At 41.0% G+C, this 25,546-nt stretch overlaps 1 protein-coding gene across 1 annotated transcript in view; it reads left to right on the plus strand.

Moving 5' to 3' along the window:
- LOC146970081 (neuropilin-1a-like) overlaps positions 1–25,546 on the plus strand; it is a 105,065-nt gene that overhangs the window by 39,950 nt on the left and 39,569 nt on the right. The window contains exons 5-6 of the mRNA XM_085803922.1: positions 5,228–5,398; positions 12,721–12,887. Of these exons, the coding sequence (XP_085660048.1) occupies positions 5,228–5,398; positions 12,721–12,887 (338 nt within the window). The remainder of the gene's footprint in view (positions 1–5,227; positions 5,399–12,720; positions 12,888–25,546) is intronic.

Consider the following 25,546-nt stretch of genomic DNA (forward strand, 5'->3'; position numbering starts at 1 on the left):
ATTTAGCCTTCTTTGTTTTGATGCTAATGCAGCATTACACTGCAAAAACTCAAGTATCTTAGCAAGAATATTTGTCTTATTTCTACTCAAAACAAATCTCATTATACTTAAAATAAGACTCATCATATTAAAAGCAGCTTGTTTTTAGACACTTTTTACTTCTTTCAAGCATATTTTCACTTGAAATAAGTAGAAAAAATCTGATAGTGGAGCAAGTTTTTCTTCCTTATTACAAGCACAAAAAACTTACTTTCACTGGCAGATTTTTCTATCTATTGTGAATTTAAGTGAAAATGATCTAAAAACAAGTTAATTTTTAGGTAATGAGTCTTATTTTAAGTGGAAAGAGATTAGTTTTGACTAGAAATGAGACATTTGGACAAGAAATAAGACAAATATTCTTGGAAAGATGTAGAGTTTTTACAGTGTACTATGAGTATTAGTCAGGGTCTTACGCAGAATAAATCAGTCATACAAAGATTAGACTACTGGGGTTTTTTATGGGCCCCACTGGGCGCTGGGCCCCTAGAGTTATCATCACCTTTCTCCCCTAGACAACGGCCCTGGTGAGGAGGAGGAGGAGGAGGATTTGGATCGAGTGTCAGATCTGATTTAACAGAGTTTAAACACCTATTATCAGTCACATCCCAAAGAAGATAAGAATCGGTCCCGTGGAAGCTTTAACAAAGGCTTTGAAAGAGTTTGAATTTCAAAATAAAAGTCAGGTTAATCAGCAGTTCGGCTATGTAAAAGAGTACTAACTGTATAGCGACTTCAACCAAAAGAGTCACTGAGAGGCTGAGACTGGGCCGAGGTGTCAGACGCGCTAACAAAAGAAACTGTGAGATTTCAGAACTAAAGATCAAAGTGACCAAAGTAATCACAGTGAACAACAAACAATACGGCGACCCATGCTCTCAGAGGAAACCAACAGGTGAACATATCAAGTGCTGGACTATGTTTATGTTTATTTGCACGATTATTAAAGCAACAATATAATTGAAAAAATAAATAAATGTGCGGGTGAGGCAGAAACCCACTACGGGCTATATTTAAACCTCACCTATAAAAGCAACTGCACAAATAGCAAAGCAAAACAAACAAAAGAAAGATTAATATATCTTGAATAGCACATAATCATGTGACCCGCTACTAAATATGAATACATAAACTAAATAATAATCAAAACAAACACCAAAATAACCTTAACTAACAGAAAACCCAAATCCTGACTCCTACAAGTACATTACAAACATTACAAACCAAAAAAAACGCTGATTTTCTCCAAATGAAATCTTCAAAGTCACGGGTGAATTTGAGTCTGAATTAAAATAACTTTGATTTTTCATCATGATTTAACTTCCCAACTAGACGTCACCTCTCCTCCATTTAAACTATTTGTCTCTCTCTGTGTGCAACCGAGCACAAAAACACCACAGATGATAAGATGCATGAAAACAGACGAACACAAAACACTCATTGTTTTTCATGCTGAGAGAAGATTGATACACTTCACCAGGTGATTATTATTATTATGATGAAGCATAAACACTGGAAACCATCAAGAATCAACCTGTTCATGGAGGTGAAACAGCTCAGGTTGTAACGAGAGAGACCAAAGCTACAGACAGAGACAGAGACTCATTATTCCTTTACTAACCAACACTCAGCTCTCTCTCCGCACATGAACGAGGACGAAGACACAACCTGCTCTCCTCCTCCTCCTCCTCCTCGCCTCATTGGACGGCGATCCTCGGCTTCCATTGTCGTCTAATTAGCCGCACAGAGCGCAGATAATGGTGAGAGAGAGAGAGAGCTGCATACCTCGCTCGGACAGGCCTGACCGCGCTGCCAGGATGCCCACAATGCTCGCTGCTGTGCCCAAAGCTTTGCCTGATCGCTGCCAGGGAGGGAGGGAGGGAGGGAGGGAAGGAGGGAGTGTGTGTGTGTGTGTGTGTGTGTGTGTGTGTGTGTGTGTGTGTGTGTGTGTGTGTGTGTGTGTGTGTGTGTGTGTGTGTGTGTGTGTGTGTGTGTGTGTGGGAATATGAGGGACACAAAGACTGGCACAGGTAGAGACAGGCAGTGACACACACTTTAAAGCCGTGCCAGCATACACAACATGCCAGGGCTTCTCCTGTCAGAACATCTATGTGTGTGTGACTGTGTGTGTGTGTGTGTGTGTGTGTGTGTGTGTGTGTGTGTGTGTGTGTGTGTGTACCCAGGTGCATCTGTGTGTGCACGTGCGATGCTATAGAGCCTGTGTGTTGCTCTGTGTGTGTGTGTGTGTGTGTGCAGCAGCAGCAGCAGCAGCAGCAGCAGGGTGAAGACCTGAGTGTTGTCTTTCATCACCGGCCGTCAGACACTTTCGCAATGTTAACACCAACAACATCAAACATTCCCATCATGCACTGCTGCTGTTCTCTGTGGGAGATGATGAGCATCGTTTCTGAAAAAGGAGAAAAAGAAAAAAAAAGGAAAAAGGAAATTTGTTGGTTTCACGACGAGGAAAAAAAACAAATATGTAGAGAGAGTTGAATTTTATTCCTCATTTGTTCGTAATTATCTTAATTTGAGTTTTTTTGTTTTGTTTTTTTAACCCTCCTGTTGTTGTCCTCCTGGGTCAAGGAAGGTAGGATGGATGAAGGGAAAGAAGGAAGGAAGGAAGGAAGGAAGGAAGGAAGGAAGGACAAAGGGAAAGATGGAAGGAAAGAAGGAAGAGAAAAAGGAAGGAAAGATAGAAGGAGGGAGGGAACAGATTGGGTCAAAAAGGAAGGAAGAAGTAAGGATGAAGGGAAGGAAGGAAGGAAGGAAGGAAGGAAGGAAGGAAGGAAGGAAGGAAGGAAGGAAGGAAGGAAGGAAGGAAGGGAGGGAGGAAGGAAGGGAGGGAGGGAAAAAGGACTGTGAAAAGAAGGAAAGGGGAAAGATAGATGGAGGGAGGGAACAGATTTGTTTAAGGAAGGAAGAAGGGAAAGAAGGGAGGGAACAGATCAGGTAAACTGGATCAAAAGAGGAAGGAGGAAGAAGTAAGGATGAAGGGAAGGAAGGAAGGAAGGAAGGAAAGAAGGAAGGATGGAGGAAGGAAACAGATTGGGTCAATTAAGGACAAAAGGAGGATTTTAAATCAGTTTGATAGAAACTGAACCCTCGCTGCTGCGTTCAGAGCCTCTGTTGTCGTGGCCTGTAGCCGGTTGTTGTAGCTGAAACACACCGCGCTGCCGCCGCCCTGCAGCGCCCTGCAGCGCCCTGCAGCAGCGCCGCCGCCCTGCAGCTGCAGCGTAACCAGATAACATATATATATATATATATATAAGATAAGGCTGAAACAACTCAGAGTTTAATCCGTCACAGATTGTCGACTACCTGCTTAAAACTGTAACTGATAAACATAATCCAGCAGATTACTGCAGCCAAACATTCCTGCAGCCGCCGCTCCGTCGTCTTTCCTTCTGGATATTTGCCTCCAAAGCCGTAGGAAAACGTTTTGTTTGTTGTTTTTTTCTAACGTGTATTATTTCATTCTGCGCTGAACGTTCAGTGCTTCGGTCCTCGAGAGGCTGCAGATATAAAGTATCTTCACCAAAACAGGAGGCACCACAGGCCTGGCATTGTTTCTCACTGATAAGAACAGGATGAAATGTGCAGCAGCGTCGGCAGAAGACACGAGACAGTCTGTCGCCGTGCGCTGCAAAATAATAAAATAAAAAAATCACATTGTTACAGGAGATTTTAGCCTCTCAGCCGAAGAGAAAAATCCCCAGAAATCTTAATGTAAAAAACCCAAACGGCTGCTCGATTAGCTCGATTTTTAATAATGTGAATCAGAATCCAACACTGTTTTCATTACTGGGTTTATTTGTCTAAATCAGCAGGAAATATGTCACTTTAGGTCTGTGAAATGGATTTTTTTCCCCCAAGATTTAGTGCAAGAGTTATATAAAAATGTTCTTACGGGGAAAATGGAGGCAGATAATTCAATTCGTTTCATTTCCAGTTAATGAATTCCAATTATCTACCGGCATAAATCAGAGCGAACAACAAGAGCCCTTCAAGAGTGTGAAATTCATCTGTGATAAACAAGACATGGAAAACAAAGTTGACTGAACTGACGTGAAAAACAGATTAATATTAATTTGGTTCTGATCAAAGGAAGGTTTCAAAAACTAGATATTTTCCCAATAATTAAACAAACTTTCTCTGAAATTTGGTGAAGAAACGAGTCGTGTTCCTGTGTTTGTTCATCCCAATGGGATTTAAAGTCTTTTGAAGATGTTGTGGACGAAGCTCAGTGGGTTTTTTTTTTCTTAATCTTGCTGGAAAATGTGTGATTACTTGATAAATGACACACACAAAAACAGGTAGTAAACGTTTCAGTCACTTGATATCAATGTAAGATCAAGTAAAACAGGGGATTTTAACAGTTTAATGAGTTTAATTTCAGCCTCTCTGCCTCTCTTACTTCACCGTGTCCAATCACGTGAGGACTAATCTCTTCCATTAACTAAAAGTGAAATGATCTCGTTTGCTTTAATTGGATGAAAGTAATTCTGTCACATTAAATGAAGAGTTCAGCTGCAGAGTTGTAAATGTGATAATAACAGGTAATAAAACACACAGATTTAACCACTTTGTTGAGAAGGAGAAAAAAAGACTTTGGTTCTTTTTCTGCACCTGATGTGATGATACATCTATAGATGTTTATATATAGGTTTTTGGATAATAAGTGCCGATACAATACAATACGTGGTGAAGATAAGTGTTTCTGCCTCCTGTTATCTCACCTCTTATTCCTGGCACACAGGAGCTGCTTCAACTTGTGAGAGGTGAGAGATTGGAGCTGACTGGGGATCAGCTGCTCTCTCAGATTGTGTGATAGGAGTTTGATGATCAACAATTTTTTAGGCTTTAAAATCTAAATGTGACGTTTTTTTGTTTTTTTTGTTCACTCCTGTGTAGATGGAGCATAACAGATTAAAAAACACAAGTCTGGAGCTTGTGCGTGCGTGTGTTTGTCTCTCCCAGGACGGTGTGTGTGTGTGTGTGTGCTGCAGGATGAAGTGAATAATACAGTACAAGCACTCTGCAGCTGATAACGTTTCCTCTTTCTCCATCTCCCCTGTTTCATCTCTCATTCCCTTCATCTCTTCTCTTTCCCTCCCCCCTCGTTTTTCCTTCCTTTTGTCCTCCTTACACCCCCCCCCCCTCCTTCTCTCCATCTCTTGCCCTCCAGTGGGTCCTCACATTGGCAGATACTGCGGCCAGACCTCCCCGGGCCGAGTGATCTCCTACACCGGCATCCTGTCCATGACCATCACCACTGACAACGCCATCGCCAAAGAGGGATTCTCCGCCAACTACACCATCCGCGAGAGGAGCGCCCCCCCGGGACACGAGGACGAGGGTGAGCAGCTGGATGAGAGATGACAGTGAAAGGCAGCGGGGGGGTCGGAGAGAGGGGTTTGAGGCGGTGGGTGTGTGTGTGTGTGATGTGGAGGGTGAAGATGTCATCTGGCATCAGGCAGGACGTTTGTGTTTGTGTGTTTATTAAAAAGACACTGGTTCATCTCATTAAATCAACACAAAACACAAAACATCACAATGATTGGATTATTCGTGCGTCTTTGAGCGAGAGGCTGATGATGACGGAGCTGCTGCTCTACATCTGACCTCTGACCTCTGACCTCCATGTTGGCAGTGGAGCAGCAAGCAGCAGCAGAAAGAGAAACCGTCCTTCAGGATTAAACAGGATGTAACAAAGAGAAAAATGGTGACATATTGTTTTTGCACACATGGATATTCCAACCCTGCCTCCTTTAAATTAACTTTATTTACAACATGGTTGCACCACCAGCTTGTTTGGCTCGGACGAGACACGTTCTTGCAGCGTACGTAGTATGAATTCATGCAAAAGTTTGGGCACCCCTGGTCTAAATTTCTGTTTATGTGAACATTTAAGCAAGTGGAAGATGAAATGATCTCCAAAAGGCATAAAGTTACAGATGACACATTCCCTTTACATTTTAAACAATCTATATTTTCATCTTTTACATTTTCAAAATGACAGAAAAGGAAAAGGGTCACAGCAAGAAAGGTTTGTCCACCCTGCATAGTTAGTAGCTAGTAGTCCCCCGTTTGGAAACTACAGTACAGTGTGTAAATAATAATAATAATAATAATTTTATTTATAGAGCACTTTCCACCAAAGTGCTGTACAGTTAATATAACTGTAAATAGTCTGATACCTTGGTCAAAGTTCTCTGAGAGCTCCAGTCTCCTGGGTTTCCTATTCTTTTGCAGGCTGCTGCTTTGTTTCACTTTTTCACCCTAAAATTGTAGAAAACATAAATAATACACTGATATTGCTTAAAATATTGCAGAAGAGCATTTCATGTTTAACTTTATGCCTTTTGGAGATCCTTTCATCTTGCTTCAATGTTCACATGAACAGAAATTTTGACCAGGAGCGCCCAAACTTTTATAATCGTTTATAAACTCTCAGCTCTTGGTTACGGTTTGGGAAAGATAAACTTTTTTTTTATGAATGTTTCAATAAACCTTAATCGAAGCGTTTTGTTGCCTTCAAACCAGGGAGCGGCGTCGGGATGCAGAGCAGCCTGGTTTCTGGTGTAACAGTTGTGCGCTCTGTTCGCCAGCAGTCCTCTCCAAACACCTCCTGGCCACGTAGCTGCTGTTGATAAATGTAACGCTCCATTCATTTATCCATTCAAAAAAATAAATTAATAAAAAAAATACATCGCCTGCGAACATAATCCATCCGGTGATTATGATGTTCCCTACAAAACGGATTTGCTGTCGCGGTTTATTTGTACAGAACTGTAATTTCTAGGAGACACAGTTTTACTGTACTGCTTGAACTTTAAATATCAGAACGAGGATCTGAATGTAACCACACGTTAACTTAACGGTGTAAATATAATCTTATCTCGCAGCTCAAACTGGATTTAAAGTGTGATGTGGTTCTGATAAAGTAAAATAAAAAACAGCCTGACCTACTTCTACTTATCCTCAGCCTGATATCATCACCACATGAAGCGTTTCTTCTTTTAAACCGTTGCCTGCTCCTTCACGTCCACATGTTCCTTTGCAGACTTTAAAGCAGTGTGTGTCTGCATTCGTTGACTGTGTGACCTTGCCGAAGGCCTGTGGAGGTTTAAGTTATGTTGTGGGTCCGTATGGTTGTTGCACTCTGCCGACCTCGGCCCCCACTCACTCCCCTCCAGGAATGCGAGGTGAGTTTACCTAAGGTCCCGCGCTGACTTACATGGCCCACTCGGGGGAGAAATAAACATGTAATTATACGTCTCACTGGTCGAAAAACTGACATTTAAAGACTTGAAATCAGTTACTCTGTGTTCGGTGTCTGGATTTGTGTTTTCCTGCATCGGAGGCGTCACATGTCTCGGCTGCACACGGCGCTCAGTCAGAGAAGCTGTTTGAGTTGAAGCGTCAATAGTATTCAGGCTTTTATTTCACACAAAATAGGCCAGTAGCTTGATGTAATGAACTAAAGTCACGGCACATGTAGTAGATTTTTTCTGGAGCTTTTGATCATATCAAATGGTTTGGTGATTCTTTATGCTGGTCGTTTCCAAGCTGAGGCTGAAATATCTGGATACAATAAGATAAGATAGGCTATTTGTTAATACAATAAGATTTGATACGATACGATAAGATATTCCTTGATATGATACGATAGGATATGTTAAAATAAGATATCCCTTTATCCGTCCCAATATGAGGAAATTTCCAGTGTTGCAGCAGTGAAACATGCACATAAAGGTATTTGAATTTCTTTTTCTTTCAACATCCAGATACATTAGAAAACCAAACCAGTCACAAAACCCTGCAAACGCTTTCTTTTTGCTCCTAATGTGATAATTAGAGGTCATTTGTATATCAGACATTGCTCCGTTCAATAACGATAGACCACACACTTTATCAGGAACAAGTCCCACATGTACACAGACAATACACCAGAGGGATCAAAGTCATTATCTTCACTTTTTTTTTCATTTCTCTTGTTTGTTTTTGCCACAGGGCACAAGAAGATGTGGGTGTTGTCGGGCTGTATGCGTGTGTGTGTGCGTGTGTGTGTGTGGGCGCTGTCAGATCCTGATGCTGAGCGCTCATGACAACGTGATAATACATGGATGTAGTCCACATGTATCAGACATGTTTGCATGCAGCACATTGTGTCTGAGAGGCAGGCTAAGTCTGACCCTGCAGTGTTACTGTAGCTGGGACGGCTGAGAGCTGCAGTGGTGTTAGACAAAGCTCTAATTATCTTAGCTTAAGTAACACACACACACACATAGAGACAATTACTCTTGCCTTCAGACCCCCAGCTAAGCTCAGCAGATTGAATTAAAGCCTCTTGACAACCACATCACATTGTCTTTCCTCCAATTTTTTAACAACCGCTCTGATGCCATAAACCAGCCATTCCCAACCCGACGGGGGCTGGTGCCCAGTGGGGGCAGCTGCAGCCGCCAGGAACGTGGAAAGATTTTAGAGAAGATTAACTAATTTTGGAAATAGAAATTGTGAAAGAAAGATGTTTTTGATAATAGAAAAAAAAAACATGTAGACGTATCAGACTCAGTGTCATCTGTAACACAACAGCAGTAGCCTACTTGCTAATGCTAGCTAGCAGCAGAGAGTGGCTAGCTGAGGAATCAAAATAGTTCTCTAAAAGTAAAAAAGAAACAGTTCAAATGGTAAATTGATGGTTTAGATAGATAGCTAAAAGAAGAATGGGTGATAGCCTATATTTAAAAGTAGTTGTAGCTTGTAGCCTAGGTTATTCAATCTTGTGCACAAATTGTTAGTCAGGCGTCAATCAACAATCAATCAACCTTCAATAACACATTTCCTTAATTCAAACTTAATTCATAATTGTTACATAGATTGAAAAACTGTAGGCCTACCCTTAATTCTTCATTTCAGTTTGAGCTTTGGAGCTCGTTATGGTTTCAATGTTACAGAAAGTAGCAAAAACATGTAGCTAGGCTAAATCAAATAAATAATCAACATTAAAGTTTTAGTCAAATCTCAAATGTTCAGTCCTGTTTATAGCTCATATCTCCCCTCTCTTTCCTTTTTGTATATTGTAAGTAATTAATGGTTGAAAAAGAGCTAAACTGATGCTAAACAGTTGAAATGGTTAGCTAGTTAGCTTATAGCATGGTTACATGGCAAATAAGGTCAAACCAACTTAAACATTAACCCAGTTGTTGGTTTATTATAGCATTTTTGGGTTTTTTTTTTTAAAAGAGCAGTTCAGTTTGCTGTGGGTGCATCTGACACCTTTATCTTTTATTTACACTAATGTTTACAGCAGCGTTGTTGTGTCTTCAGCCTGTTAAACAGATTCAGAGCAGCTTCCTCTGCAGCCACAGGGCGACTCAGACTCAGACTCCAGATATCCTGCCGTGAGTTTACGGTTCTTCTCTCGCTCTGTCCTGCCATCGGCCTCCAGCTGGGCCTTTGATCAGCCCAACCAGCGGCTTTATGTCCTGTCTTTTCCTCTCTGGATGGAGAGAGGTAGAGGGACGCGGTGTGAGTTTTTCCCTGGTTCCTGCTGTGAGGGGGACACAGAGGTCACGCCATGAATAAAAAGTAAAAGAAAAAACAAAGAATACGAGGTTTTTCAGGAATAAACCAAGTATTTTTTAACTCTGTCACTGTGAACACTGCAAAAACTCTATGATTTCTAGTTAAAACAAATCTCATTATACTCAAAATAAGACTCATTATATAAAAAGTACCTTGTTTTTAGACATGTTTTACTTCTTTCAAGCATATATTTACTTGAAATAAGTAGAAAAATCTGATAGTGGAGCAAGTTTTTCTTCCTTATTACAAGCACAAAACACTTGCTTTCACTGGCAGATTTTTCTACTTATTTCAAGTAAAATTTAGTTTGAAACAAGTGAAAATGATCTAAAAACAAGTTAATTTTTAGGTGATGAGTCTTATTTTAAGTGGAAATAGATTAGTTTGGACTAGAAATGAGACATTTTGACAAGAAATAAGACAAATATTTTGAGTTTTTTGCAGTGAAGCAGCCTGAAAAGATCTGAACTTTAAGATTTTGGCCCAAAAAATAGTTGAGTTGACAAAATCCTGAGGTGGGTGGTGAACACACACACACACACATACTGCAGCCTGTGTGTGTGTGTGTGTGTGGTGATGTTGCAAACACGCTCTGTCCCTAATTTATTTGTGGAACTCAGAGTGATGTAAGTGTGTTTGTGTCAGTCTGGCAGACCCTGTGTCTCCAGACAGCCCTCCCACACACACACACACACACACACACACACACACAAACATACAGGTTTCCTTTTGTGCCCCCCTCCCTCTTCCTTCTCCTGCCCCCCTGCTGTTACCCTGCCTCCATGTAACTCTGAGTTTATCCAAACAGTGTTGTGTTTGGTAAGGCGACGGGGGGATTGAGCTGCAGCACCAGCACCGTCCTGCAGATAGATAACACTGATGATTATTACCAGAATTAGAGTCTTCACACCACATTAAGCTGCACAATGTGTCTGTGAGGGGTTTTGTGTCTATTTATGCGTCTGTGCGTGAGATGAGAAGCCTACATATAAATACTGTGTAAATATATAACAGCTATTTTCATTACTGTTTCATCTGCAGACTGTTTCCTTTTTAGTCTGCCGTGAAAGATTTCACACTGTTCAATTTGCTTTTTGTCGTTTCTTACAATTAAAAATCATTCGTCTTCTAACGCGGAGACGCAGCAGCAGCGGTGGCAGCAGCAAATCCTCCAACCGAGAGAGAGAGAATTTGAATTTCGCTTGAAAAGTAACCGAAACAATGAATCTGTTATCAATTAATCAATTAATTATTGCAGCTGCACGTTGAAACATAATGACGTTGGCTGAATGGATTAGATGATCAACAGAAAATGAATCGATGGAAATTGTGATTGGCTGGCAGCATCCATCTTTTCAAATAGGAGTTTGTTTGTTTTTACTAGTAGGTTTACTGTAAATGAGGGAAAAAAAGGGGGGAAAAGTCATTATGGAGACGCTGCTCTGAGCTTCTTGAGGCTGTGTTTGGCATTGTTCTGCACTTTTTGACATTTGATAGTTGAAATAATTTATCAAATAAATGGAAAAGTAGCTGACAGATGAATCGATAATGAAGAACATCACGTCCTGCAGCTGTGTTATCAGACAGCTGTGAGTTTCTCAAGTATTTTTTTTTTTTAGTTTTTCATCATTTTCATGCACTAGGACATTGGATTTAAAGCCATAACAACCACGAGGTTCAAACAATGTTTACGTCTCTTTACGTTTAAACAGGTCGACCCTGGCACCGATTGTTCATCATATATAAGTTTTGCATATTCAGTTTGTGTTGATTTAAGATGCATCAGCTTCTGTTTTTGTGCTTATGAGCGACAACTGAACTCTAAAGGGTGTAAAAAGAGTTGAGTCCTGGTTGCTGACCGCCCAGCAGGGAGCACGGACACACACTTTACAACGTCTGGGTGACGCTCTAATCACACTGCTCTCTTGTTTTGTGTTGTTGCTTTTTTTTTTTCTTTATGTTTTGCGGCTCTATAACCGTAGACAAAACGAGCTCTGTTACACAGATTTATGACTTTAACTTGAGGTGTTTCTTTTCTTTTTAGTATCCGTTAGCGTTCTGAGCCGTGCAGCTGAATGATGAATTCAGCCATTAGCAGCAAAAGAGGAGGGGAGCGAAACTCAGCTCACCCAGCTAACTATCTGTGAAATAGCCTTTTTAAACTCATATTAAAGGGGCGGTTAGTACAATATGAGTGTGATAACAAAAAAGAACCCCCCCCCCCTCATGACCCAACCATAATTCATGTGCAGTGGGATGATGTTTCTGTTTCCAACACCGCCACCGCCACTTCAGTCTTTAACCCGATGATGACATCTCTTTATTATATCTGAACTCTTGTTAACAGGGCCGTTGCTAGGAATTCTGGGCCCCCTTAAAGAATGCTAAAGTGGGCCCCTCCCCCTAACTTTTCCTTTTTTTTTCTTAGACTACGTATGTATTATTGTTTTTTATTTAGCCTTCTTTGTTTTGATGCTAATGCAGCATTACACTGCAAAAACTCAAGTATCTGAGCAAGAATATTTGTCTTATTTCTAGTCAAAATGTCATTTCTAGTCAAAACAAATCTCATTCTACTTAAAATAAGACTCATCATATTAAAAGCAGCTTGTTTTTAGACACTTTTTACTTCTTTCAAGCAGATTTTCACTTGGAATAAGTAGAAAAAATCTGATAGTGGAGCAAGTTTTTCTTCCTTATTACAAACACAAAAAACTTACTTTCACTGGCAGATTTTTCTATTTATTGTGAATTTAAGTGAAAATGATCTAAAAACAAGTTAATTTTTAGGTAATGAGTCTTATTTTAAGTGGAAAGAGATTAGTTTTGACTAGAAATGAGACATTTGGACAAGAAATAAGACAAATATTCTTGGAAAGATGTTGAGTTTTTACAGTGTACTATGAGTATTAGTCAGGGTCTTACGCAGAATAAATCAGTCATACAAAGATTAGACTACTGGGGTTTTTTATGGGCCCCACTGGGCGCTGGGCCCCTAGAGTTATCATCACCTTTCTCCCCTATACAACGGTCCTGCTCTTGTTAATTAGCTTTTCTTTTCTTTTCTTTTTTCCATGTCTTCACCAGATTTTGCCTGTGAGGAGCCGCTGGGCATGGAGTCGGGGGAGATTCCCTCGGAGCGGATCACCGCCTCGTCCAAGTACAACAACAACTGGTCGCCCGAACGCTCGCGCCTCAACTACCAGGAGAACGGCTGGACGCCCTCGGACGACACCGTCAGGGAGTGGATACAGGTCAGTGGAGCTTTTCCTTTCCTCTCCTTCTCCTTCTCGGTTCACATCCATCCAGCTACGGGGGCGTTTTTCTTTTCTTTTTTTCACTAGCAGAGCGAGATGAGATGTTCAAGTACCTGAAGTCATCTGGGGAAAAGGAAATTATGTCACATTTGGAGCTCATTTTAGAGTCTGCATGCTCTCAAAATCTATGTACGTCTGCTCGTTCACTCACGGAGAAACAACGCTCCTCAGGTTGAACTCAGGTTGACGATGTACCACCGAGATCTTGTTCACAACTGGTCGCAATATTGTTCACTCATTTGTACAGTAGCCTACCACTCTTACTACGTTACACGTTACAACGGGGACACAGACATGCATTATTTATTTATGGGGATCTGCCTCCTCAGCACAGTTGACATTTCTCGTCTTCATTGTGAAATCTGACATAAACAGTCAGTGTGTGTGGAAACGGAGCAGCCCACACACACTGTTTCATTTTCATTTCTCGAAACATAATCTGAGATCTTGTTCCAGCTCGAGGATGAGTTGAGTTTCGAGCGCCTGAGTCATGTTTGGCTCCGTCCACACAATATCACAGACGAGCACAAATCACTGCATCTGTTTCCGCCTGGAACCAAAGTCAAAGCCAGCGTGTTAATTTACACAGTTTATTAACACTGACGGAGCAGCTTTCCTCATTATGGTTCACAGGATTTAAACTGGGGGGGAACAAGTTACGTCACGTCGCCATTTAAACTCAGATGGCAGCAAATAATTTCACTGCAAAGCCCCAAAAATAGATTTTTATGATCTATTTTCTTGATTAGAGATCGGACATGAAACATAACAGTAACCTTAGACTTTAGAATTAGAACAAATACATGTACATATCTCTCTTGGTAGGGAGGAAGATATGAAAAATGTGCATTGGTATTGGAAGATGTCACTAATATTGATAATTGGATAATAATAATTGGATAATTGGATTACAATGATGTCTGGTCATCAAAACTGTTTTTTTATTTAGTTTTTTGAGAGAGAGACTGACAGGGATAGGGAAAGGAGTTTTGTTTTTTTTAATTTGCTAATTCACTGTGGCAGAAGTTCAGTAGCGCAGCTCTGCTTTTTGGTTTTGTGTTGTGTTTTGTTCTTTTTTATAATTGCAATGATCGTAGCAGCATTTTTTTTCTTTATATAAAGCTACGTAAAAGAAAAAAAAAAACTCTTGACGAGAAGTGAAACATCTTTGACACCGCCAGTCAGTCGAACCTCGGCCTGACTGATGATGATCAGATTTAGTTGTTTTTTCCTGCTGCTCTCGAACACACCCTGAAGAAGAGTGCAGTCCATCACGTTTTGGCTCAGATCACAGGAACCACAATCTGATTTGTTTGGGATTCTTCTTGGCGCCCGAATCATCAGACCTGATGGGATAGAGCCAAAAAAAAAAAAAAAGGTCACCAGAAATGTAGATGGGAGACGTCCTGGCTCTCTTTCACAACTGGGTTATGTAAACAGCAGCGCAACAAGCAGGCGACGATCAGACAGGCAAATGCCATTTTAACAGATAGTTCTCATGTGCTGAATAGTGAATATACTCTCCTGAACTCTGGAAAGAGATATAGGCTTCCTCTGTGCAGGCACAATCCATACAAACATTCCTCTGTGCCTGTATCAACCGAGCTTCTCAACAGCAGGAAATGATTGCGATGTTTCTGTGTATGTATACGAACATGTGTATATGGAAATGAATGTATTATGAGTCAAACTATGGACATACGTATGTGAGTGAATGGATTAATGTATGTTTGAGGTTATGTGATGCTGATATGAATGTATATTTATGATTCCAGTTAGAGTAGCGGTGTGGATGCATGTGAATGACGTTCACATCAGCTTGCTGCATGTGCAGGATTGTCCAGTGTGGTCTGTTTACTCCACCAGTCTTTTAACTTGATGTTCTTTTTGTACTGTAGCTAAGTGTTTTTTATGTATGCAACATGTTCCCTGTCTCCGCAAAACAAATTTCTCCCTGGTGGAGACCAATAAACTAACCTAACCTAACCTAACAAGCAGCAGCACACATGTTTTCCTCATCTGGTTTAGACCAAAGACAAGCGACTGTACCGTAGGTGCGATCCTCTGATAGTCTCTGAGATAAGGAGCGGCTGCGGTCCAGAGGACTTGTCCCATTGTGCGGGACAGGAACTCATAGAGGAAGACTCACAATGCCCCCCCCCCCGCGCAGTAAGAGCAGGCCCTCACTTCCTTCCTGTGGGGGTCAGAGCAGGAAGCAGACAGAGAGTCGGCCTTTAGAGCTGGATTAGCACTAGTAGCTCTCTATTGTCTGTCTGGGGACGTCGTTGAGCTACCGGGCCGCAGCTGAGCCCTCTGGGATATCATGATATGAAGGACAGTGTTTTTAATGGAGGTTAATGGCTTTATATATATGGAAGAGAGGCCTCCATTTACATGAAGGGCGTTCAGTATTTTAAAATTCATGCACTTTAGGTTCATTTCATTAAAGATTAAATCTGACTGATTTACAAAGAGGTTGTTTTTATACTTTCCTCCTAATGCAGATGTTGAATTAAAATAGTTTGACCAATATATCATGTGCTGTAGTAACACATCTTCACTTTTTAATTTGATCCAATCTACTTTTTAACATGCTGTTGGTCCAAATGACATGTATGACACGAAACTCAAAATCTTTCCAAGAATATCTGTCTTATATATTGTCAAAATGTCTCATTTCTAGTCAAAACTAATCTCTTTCCACTTAAAATAAGACTCATCACCTAAAAATTTACTTGTTTTTAGATCATTTTCACTTGTTTCAAACTAATTTTCACTTGAAATAAGTAGAAAAATCTGCCAAGTTTTTTGTGCTGGTAGAAAAACTTGCTCCACTATCAGATTTTTCTACTTATTTCAAGTGAAATCTGCTTGAAAGAAGTAAAAAGTGTCTAAAAACAAGCTGCTTTTTATGTGATGAGTCTTATGAGACAAATATTCTTGAGATTTTTGAGTTTTTGCAGTGTATTTATCCGTCTCTACTGTTCTGGGTCTTTTGAACACATGCAACAGAAAGATGGTTTAGAGTTCATGCAGTATATAATCCTAGAAGTAAAACACAAGGAGTTCAGACACAGTATTGTTGGTAATAATAGATGATTCTGGTTTGTTTTTGTGCCTCTGGTCAAACTAACACGTGTGACCTGCAGACTGACTGTACCTGGTGGATGCGACAGGAAACGTGCACAATGCACAGACAGTTTGTTTATATAGGTTCTGTGTATGTAGCCCTATTTATTTACATTGTTTTAATACTCATCTGTCCAGTCAGAGGTTAATGCTATAGACCGACCCCGGTCAGGTCAGAAACTGCCTCTGTATATCTTCATTTATAAGGATTCTAACTGTGTATTTTTAGCATATTGTTTAATATTTATCCATTTATTTCATAATAGGATCTCCGTTAGCTGTTGCTAATGGCGCCAGCTCGTCTCCCTGAGGTCCAGAATAACATACATGCATCACGTTCGCCAACATACTACAGTACATACTCCATCAAGTTAGTGCTACAATAAACTGTGTGTGCATCATTCATTGTTTTTATATTTAAACAATGAGAAAGTTATAGCAACAACAGACACGTAAATGACCTGAAAGGCTTTTTTACTCAGAAGTGCATTTATAAATGATATTTGAATGATGACTTCCTATTAGATTGAGGGGCAGCTAATCCAGTAATAGATGGTACAGCATGATGGATAACTGTCTTTTTTAAGGCATTAGATTAAAAGAAATTACTTAATGAATAAATGAATCCTCTTGTTTTCCACGTGGTCATTATGAGTCTTTTTTATCACTCTGCATCTTTTGGCTCCATGACAACAAATCACCGTTGATCATGTGACATCTTTCACCATGAATGTGCAGTTTATCAAATCATGACAAACCAGCTGACACACACACACACACAGACACACACACACACAGTGAAACTGGGCCTTTGAGGAACTTTGCTCAGCCTGAGTCCTGCAGCAGTTTTTCTCTTTTACATGCTCAGTTATTCATTCATGCTTTTTAATACTCACACTGGCGAACACTGTTCACTGAACTAACCATAACATAACACTGGTGTCTGTGCTGCAGTAACTGTGAAGCCAAACTGGCCTCAATGCACACGAAGAAAACAGAAACTGTCAGATTGTTTTAGGTTTGGGATTTTAGGCACTGAAAAAAAAAAAAAAAAAACCTGCCTCATCTTTGGAGTTTTTCCACTTCACACATGTTTGATCACAGCAAACCAGCGCAATTACAGTAACAAGGGACAAAATCTATTAGTTTCTCATCATACACAGTTAAAACGGAGACTTAAAGGGATAGTTCAACATTTTGGCAAATTGGCCCATTGCCATAATCCCTATAGTCATAGCAGTAGGTTTGTTACCTTTAATTGTCGTATTTTAGAGGTAAATTCATGCAAAACTGTTGATGCACGTTGCCTTCAGGGACAGTTTTTCATCATCAGTCTCTGTATTTCCCTCTAAAACAACTCTGTGTGGTAACGTTGTGTTATTATCTCATAGCGTGGTGAATGTGCAGCTCACAACTTGTCCACCAGAGCGTTGTGGAGTTGTTGGATTGTGTATTTGATGAGTTTGATGAGGGAAACCAAGAAATCCCATAATGAGCCTCCGTAGCGTAGCTCTGAGCAGCTCACGGCTCTGCTCCACCGTTCTAAAAACAGCTTGCACCGACAATTAAAGGTACTGCTGCTGCTGCTGCTGCTGCTGCGTCCAGTTGGGTGCGTGACTGTGAGGACAGATTTCTGTACGTCTGTATGTGTGTATGTGTGTATATGTGTGTGTATGTGTGTGTGTATATGTGTGTGCTCTTCTCGTGCTCAACTAAAGCCTTGTTGGCAGTCGCCCCTGAAGAAAGCGACCGACCATCCCCCCCCCCCCCGCCACAGTGATTTATGTCCTGAGAGCCGGAGCTGTTGCTCAGCCTCACACTCTGTGAGGCCTCTGAGTTATGACTCGTGGTTTTTTTGTGAGGAGAATATTCCATTTTATTTGATTAAGTGTGGTGCGTGGCCGACTCCGCGCAGCATGCTCTGCCTTACGGCTTCACATTCATCTTACTTGAGAAGAAAATTATGACTTAGTTAATTCTTGCATGCCTGCATCGCCCCCCCCCCCCCTCTACCCCCACCCCACTGCAAACACCTCTATTATTCATTTAAAGGCATTTATATTTTATTGATGCTATTTTCAGGTTACTATTCATAATGTTGTCAGGGTGGTTGGTGTGTTACCCAATGGCAATTTGGATGGCGGCAGACAGTGAGCTCATTATCTCGCTTTATGATAGATCTGTAATCATATTTTTTATTTTTTATTTTTTGCACTGTAGTGACTCACTGCATCAGTACGCTGGATACTTACTTGCACACTTGAAATGGAAATCCTCCATATCTGTAAACCACATTTAAGACTTGACAGAGGAATTAAGTGTGCAAATGAGCTTTCAAGTAACTTTTAATGTGAAAATGATGCATTAATCCAAACCCCCAATGAGGAAAAAGTCATTAAAAAGAAAGTTAAAAGTTTTTTTTTAAAGTTATTATGAATACAATGTGAAGTGCGAAATCACATTTTAAGGAATTTAACTTTATCCCCAAATGCACACAAGTGAAATTACTGATCAGAGTCTGATACAAGTCGTATTTGTCACATTTTCAAAGCTGCGTTCAGGCCCCGTTCGTATAAATCAGTTCCTGAACTCGGTCAGTAGGTGCATCGTCTGCTGCTCGAGCTGCAGCGAGCGAGGTGACTTGTTATTGAACACCGTGATGTCAGCCCAGGAAAGACTTCCTTCCCTCCTGACCGACTTCAGGTATTTATAGACGCCCTGCCGTTTGTCTTCAGGATCTATGTGACGCCACCAGGAAGAGCTCGGCTCAGCGTCGTGCATCTGGAGAACACATTTGGGAGGAGGGAGGGAGGGAGGGAGGCTGTGGGACAAAAGATTCCTCCAGAGAGAGACTGGGAGCGTTACAGGAGGAAGGTGAACTTCCAAACCAAACCTGGGAAATACCATTAACCGAGGGGGAAACCCTGTGTCTCTACACTGTGATAATCATGAATCTAATTTCTTTATCATGAGGCCAAAAAAAAAAGGTGATAAAATGTGAGCGGTGTCATTCATCACAGAAAAAAAACAAAGCCCCCGAACCAAGTGGATCTAATTAGCGTTGGGCTCATTTCGGATTAAAATGTCAAGGCGGCTAAAAGGAAGTACTTTCATCAGTGCCAGAGTCATTTAGAAATGATGTAATGAGATTTTAAGGAGCCTGCGGTTATGAAAGTGGCTCAGCAGATACATAATCATGTTAAAGCTCCAAATACAAACACCAGCGTGTGATTTTTCAACATAAAGTTTAACGACCGCGGCCGGCGACAGTTTCAAACTTTCAGACAGAAACTGAACATTTTTTACTGCAACACGATGCACAAAAATAATAATATTTGGATCCATTTTTCCAGCTGTCACAAACAGCTTTTCTCCTTCACTTCGTCACTTCCAACGCACAACGGCGGCGATCAATCATGTCATCATCAGTCGTGACACCCAATTAGCAGAGTGGTGAAACTTGTTTGGGTTGTGTAATCCATCACTGTGAAAAACATGGGTTGTTATGGTGATTATTTGAGCATGAACATCATTTTCAGGAGACAGACTAATTAGTATGTTGCTGATTTTTGGAACGGAAAAAACTACAAGATGGAAAAAAAAAAAAGAAGGAAAGAAAAGAATCTCAGGAATGAGAAACTGATCCTGAAATGTTGTTGTGGGAAATCAGCGATAGATTTGAACAAGAAAAGTTGTAATAGAACAGCTCCGAGACATTTTTACATGTAGTTATCTGTCTTTTTTATTAGTAAAGACACTTGTTTGTCTCCCTTTGTGCCACCTTTTCCTTTCCCAGGATGCATCACTGTCTGAACACTAAACCCTGAGATGAGACCGAGTCGCTGAGCTCTTTCTTTAACCATCACTGTCGGAGCAGTTTCCTGTTTTGGCAGGAAGTCCCAGTGTTTTCCTTCAATCTCATTTAGCCACACTCAGACTGAATTATCTGCCCCCCCCCCTAACTCCCCTCCACCCCCTTCCTGCATTTTTTTCTCCCCCTCCTTCATTAAAAAGCTCTAAGTGTGACACTTTTCTGTGGTAGAGATGTAGGCACTGCCAAGTGTTGAGTAATTAGAAGATGGAGGAGCAATTAGCCGTGGTCTTTTGACGGGGGAAGTCTGGAGAATGGAGCTGCCACCGGCCGCCACCGCTGCACCAACATGTAATGACTCTACGGCGGCCGGCCAATAGATTACTGTAAGTGCTGAGTCCTGTCCTCTGCTTCACTGCTGCTTTCTCACGGGCTCAGCAGGTTGTGTTGTTGGTTTCAGAGCAGCAACACCTGCACATTCATCAAACCAACTTCTTCTTCTAAAGTCGAAACATCTGGATGAAATTCGTTTATCCGTACAACTTTCTATAGGCTATACCAAAGTCAAACAACTATAGGTTTATCAAAAAAGGAAAATCCAAAGCACTCTTCTTCAATAATATAAAAAGCCTTTATTTATACAATGGCTATATCGAATAAAAACATTTGAGTGGCTTACAGCCCACGCGTTTCGGCAGAAGCCTTCTTCAGGGTGGTATACAACTACAGGTTTATACCCCTTCACTCCCTTCTTACTTCCTTTACTTTATTGTCATTGTTATAAGTAACACAATAATGAATAACAATGAGATTACATTAGAGCAACACAGGCACAGTGCAATCCCCCAAAAAGTGTGTCCCTGTGTGACATCTTGTTTCATTTTGACCCTATGCAGCATCTTTTTTTTCTTTAATTAAGCTAATTTATTTGAATTATATATCAACCTTAAATACATGTGGAATGAAGCCCAGTCTCAAGGTGATTGTTTTTATTCTGTTATGTCCAATTAAAATCGCCTGTGAACATTTGTGAATGCCAATAAAGTTCCAAAACAAACAAACAAAAAACTATTTTTTCTCCAAAAGAGAAAAAAATCAAAGCAAAGAGAACTCAATAAGATTTATCATAGTGTTGTATTGAAATAATGTATTTTTACTATCTCAAGCACTTTTCTTCCAAACACAGTTGACTCCCCTCAGATCAGTAGTAATGTGAGATTTGGCTGCGTTGTGTTGTGATGTTTTGCTAAATCTGTCTCTTCTGTGATCAAGTCTCCTTGTAAGGACATAAAATATCTCTGTGATTCTTCAGACCAGACACCAAAACCACGTTTTTGTTTTACCCAGACTGGCTGGAGCGATTCCATAATAAAGTGAGACAGAAATATGTATTCAGTTAACTTCTGTTGACATTTCAGATTTTTTGTTTGTTTTCTTATGAAATACAGGAAACTTCAACCTCTTGTAGCTTCTTAAAAAAAACAAACTTAAATTTAACAAGATAAAGTCGTCAAAACACTGTTGAACTCACAGCTACAACAACACAACGTCAGATGAAGGTCACAGAAACCGCTGCGTCATCTCAACGAGTCACAAGCCGAATGGAAACGAACTCCGACTGACCCTGTTGCTCCACTTTTAAAACCTCATGATGCAATTAACAGCAGAGTTTAACTCATTTACAACAGTGCTCGGCTTGTTTGTCGCAACATGTGAAGTGTTCAGGAGGAGGAGGAGGGAGGGAGGGGGGAGGAAGAGGAGGGAGGAGGGGGGAGGAAGAGGGAGGAGGGTGGTTGCATCTCGTGGGAATTCAGATCCCAAATCATCTGGGAACGGCGGCGAACACTCCCACGAAACCTGGTTTCCCAGGGGTCTCCCTGTCAGTCACGCTGCCCACACAGACCTGCGGCGGGAAGCTATTTTCTCCCCGTTTCTTGGAAAAGCATCAGTTGGATGGATGGATGGAGGGGGGAAGAAGTTAAGTAATGGTCCCTCTCTCTCTCTCTCTCTCTCTCTCTGGTGTCTTCCCATGTACAGTATCACAGGCAGCAGCGTCTCTATGGCGATATACAGTACTGTAATTACACACCAGACATCACGCAAGGCTTCCCACACGCTGAAGCCGTCGTCGAGAGTATTTTGGGGTTTTCTTTTTTGCAGCAGCAGCTGATAATCTCCAAACTCAACAAACAAGCAGTTTAAAGGGATAGTTCAACATTTTGGCAAATTGGCCCATTGCCATAATCCCTATAGTCATATAGCAGTAGGTTCGTTACCTTTAATTGTCGGTGCAAGCTGTTTTTAGAACGGCAGAGCAGAGCCGTGAGCTGCTCAGAGCTACGCTACGGAGGCTCATTATGGGATTTCTTGGTTTCCCTCATCAAACTCATCAAATACACAATCCAACAACTCTGTGTGGTAACGTTGTGTTATTATCTCATAGCGTGGTGAATGTGCAGCTCACAACTTGTCCACCAGAGCGTTGTGGAGTTGTTGGATTGTGTATTTGATGAGTTTGATGAGGGAAACCAAGAAATCCCATAATGAGCCTCCGTAGCGTAGCTCTGAGCAGCTCACGGCTCTGCTCCACCGTTCTAAAAACAGCTTGCACCGACAATTAAAGGTAACGAACCTACTGCTATGACTATAGGGATTATGGTGATGGGGCCAATTTGACAAAATGTTGAACTATCCCTTTAAGCTGAGCTGGAGTCAGATGGACTCTGTCTGGTGCTTCAGTGCAGTTTTGGAGGAAGTTGATGTGAAGCTGTTGCCTCGGTGACGCTGCAGATAAGCCTCAGTGTTTGTGGACAGTGCTTTCTGTTATCGCCACCGCTGCCGCTGCTGATGATGGCTATCTCTGTAATAATCTTTTTTCTCCATCTTTTTTTTTTCTCTGCACGCACTTTGAGCAGCTGTTTTTTCTGGACGCTGGGAGATAAAAATGCCAGAACAAGTCTCTCTCTTTTTTTTATCTGTTATTTAGCCCTTAGATGATAATTTCATGAGAAATCTGGAGAGAGGGGGGGGGCGAGTATAACCACAAGATACGATAACGTCAGTGTGATTTCATTTGCAGCTACTTGTACAAAGAAATCCTTAAAATAAGTGAAACTGCTAGAAAAAAAAAAGAAAAAAGGATGATCACAAGTTTTATTAAAGCGTAGAACAAGTCACACAGTGTTGGTCCTGCTGTGTCTGAATGAAAGCCGTTGGAAAAATGGACTTTGAATAAGTCTTTGATGTATTTTTAGGAAAATCTGTGTCCCAAGATCTGAGTCTGTTTGTGTTTGTTTACTGTACAGAGTCTTTTTGGTTTTAGTTTTAGTTTGGTCCGTCCAGTCGCACAATCACACAGAGGAACAGACGACTTATTGTTGTGTGTAACAGTCACAGTGACGGTTTAGAAATCCTTCTGCTGCTGCGTGTCGTCCATCTCTCTCTCTGTGTTTTCAGAATAAAGGCCAAAAAAAGTCTTGAACAAACTGTAAGAGAAGCTTCTCCTCCTTAATCCTCCTTGTCAGGGCCGGCCGCTGGTATAAACCCTCTATGTGGTTGTTTAGGGCCACAGCCGTTAGGTGGGGGCCACATGATCAGAAAGGTACCGGGGTTCATCAAGTAATTTAAACATCCTGAGGTCTGCACGTGCAGCTATGAGCTTTATATGTAATGTGAAGTCAATATTCAGCTTCTTTTATCTCACATTTGAGACATTTGGTGAAAATAGAACGGCAGAATGACAACATTTGTGTTCAAAAAACAATCTGACAAAATGTCATTTTAGACTTGTTTTCTACACGTATCTATTACTGTGTTCATATCCTATTTCAAGCACCAAAACAGTTCATTCTCATGACTGAAGGAGAGTTTTCACAAGGGATTGGACATTTTTCAAAAAGCAGACCTCAAATTTCCAGCATTTGTCCTAAATTATTTCTTTCTACAGTGTTCTAGGACAAACTGGCCTCAGTGTGCTTACAGCGGAGGTTCTAATATTTAGACATAAAACACTTGAGTATTGTTACATCTGCAAGTATCTTAAAAAGATACATTTAAGAAAATATGTTAAATTCGAGAAAATGGCCTCAAACCTCAGAGTCTGTGTTTTCAGAATAAAGGCAAAAAAAAGTCTTGAACATCCTGTAAGAGAAGCTTCTCCTTCTCCTTTAGTTAATAATGACTCTTGTTCCCAGACTGTCGTGTTTACTCGGGTCCGGCTGACGACAGGAAGAGAGTGAATGAGTTTCCAGATGTGTGACATTTTAAACTGTAACAAAGCCTGTTTGCTTGTTTCTATTAGTTGTGTTTTTGGCAGAAGGTCTGAGGATCATTACTTCTATATTAAGCTGCTGTTCTGTTCTCGTGACCGCTGGTCAGATGGTTCAACTGATTTTAAATCTGTTAGTTTGACTCCAGTTGTTGTGAACTGATGTGAACACAGAAAACCTGAAACCTGAACCGGCTCGATCTGGACTCTAGTCTCTGACATTTTAGTAAAACATGTTTGTTCATCTCGGATTAAAATCAGTTATCAGGAAATGTTGATGATTTGATTGGTCGTCGTTATAGTAACGATCCTGTCATAAAGCAGCAGTGTGATGTTGGCAGTAGCTTTTATGAGCCCTGAGCTGTGTCTGCAGGTTCAGCAGTGCTCACCTTAAAGTCACCGTGTGAAGTAATCTGGGGCCATCTACTCGAGAGACAGGCCTTTCCTTCAAAATAAAAGCACCAAGCTAATAAAATGCGGTGCAACTTTTTAATTTAAGGAATATCATTTAAAAGAAAATCACCGAGCCATTAAGTTAACCTTTTTCTTTTATTGTATTTAGTTGTATTAACAAGTTATTGTCTATTTTATACATTTTATGTTGGTGAGCACTTTTACTTTGGTGAATTTGGTGATGTCCAGATCTGCTAGACCGGGACCAGAATGCAGACACAGAAACCTGCAGGCTCTTCTCCTCTCTGAAGAGGCTAAGCCTGAGAGACGAAGCCCAGGGAGGCAGGAGCCCACACAGACACACACTTACACACACACACATACACACTACGCACGCACACACCTCCAGCAGGAAGTTGAGCTTTGATTCAGTCAGACTTTATTTTTAGTCTCTATTTGTGTCATAAAATCTGCTGTTGGTCGAACACAACCTCTTAACCTGAAGGCTGACACACACACACACACATACATACACACACACGCACACACACAGGTCACACACTAGTCATTAGTGATGCGGGTCGACAACCGTAAAATTGGTCCTGAGCTGGTTCCCACACACACACACACACACACACACACACTCCTCTGGACGTCCTTGTTGCATCAGCTCAACCTCACTGATTCGTCGACTCAACTGCTCTGAATTAAACTCGGGGACTTACTGTAAGAGCACGTTAAAACTCCACGAGCAGCAGATCACCATGGCAACGCGTCGCTCTCTGAGACACGACGACTTTCAGAGTTAACCTGTGGAGTAAATATGATTTCATAGTAAAGCAGTAAAGCTGAGTCTAGTGTTGTAAAGAAAAGACAAAAAGCTCATATGTTTGGTCTCTATATCTTTGGGCCTGTTGGGGTGAAGTGAGTCTTGGCTGCTATTTGTCTGTTTTGTTTTTGTTTTTGTTCAGTTTTTTGGACTTAATATAATTTATC

This window comes from Trachurus japonicus, chromosome 17 (genome assembly GCF_045865225.1).
Source record: "Trachurus japonicus isolate A0001 chromosome 17, Traja_1.0".
NCBI lineage: Eukaryota > Metazoa > Chordata > Actinopteri > Carangiformes > Carangidae > Trachurus > Trachurus japonicus.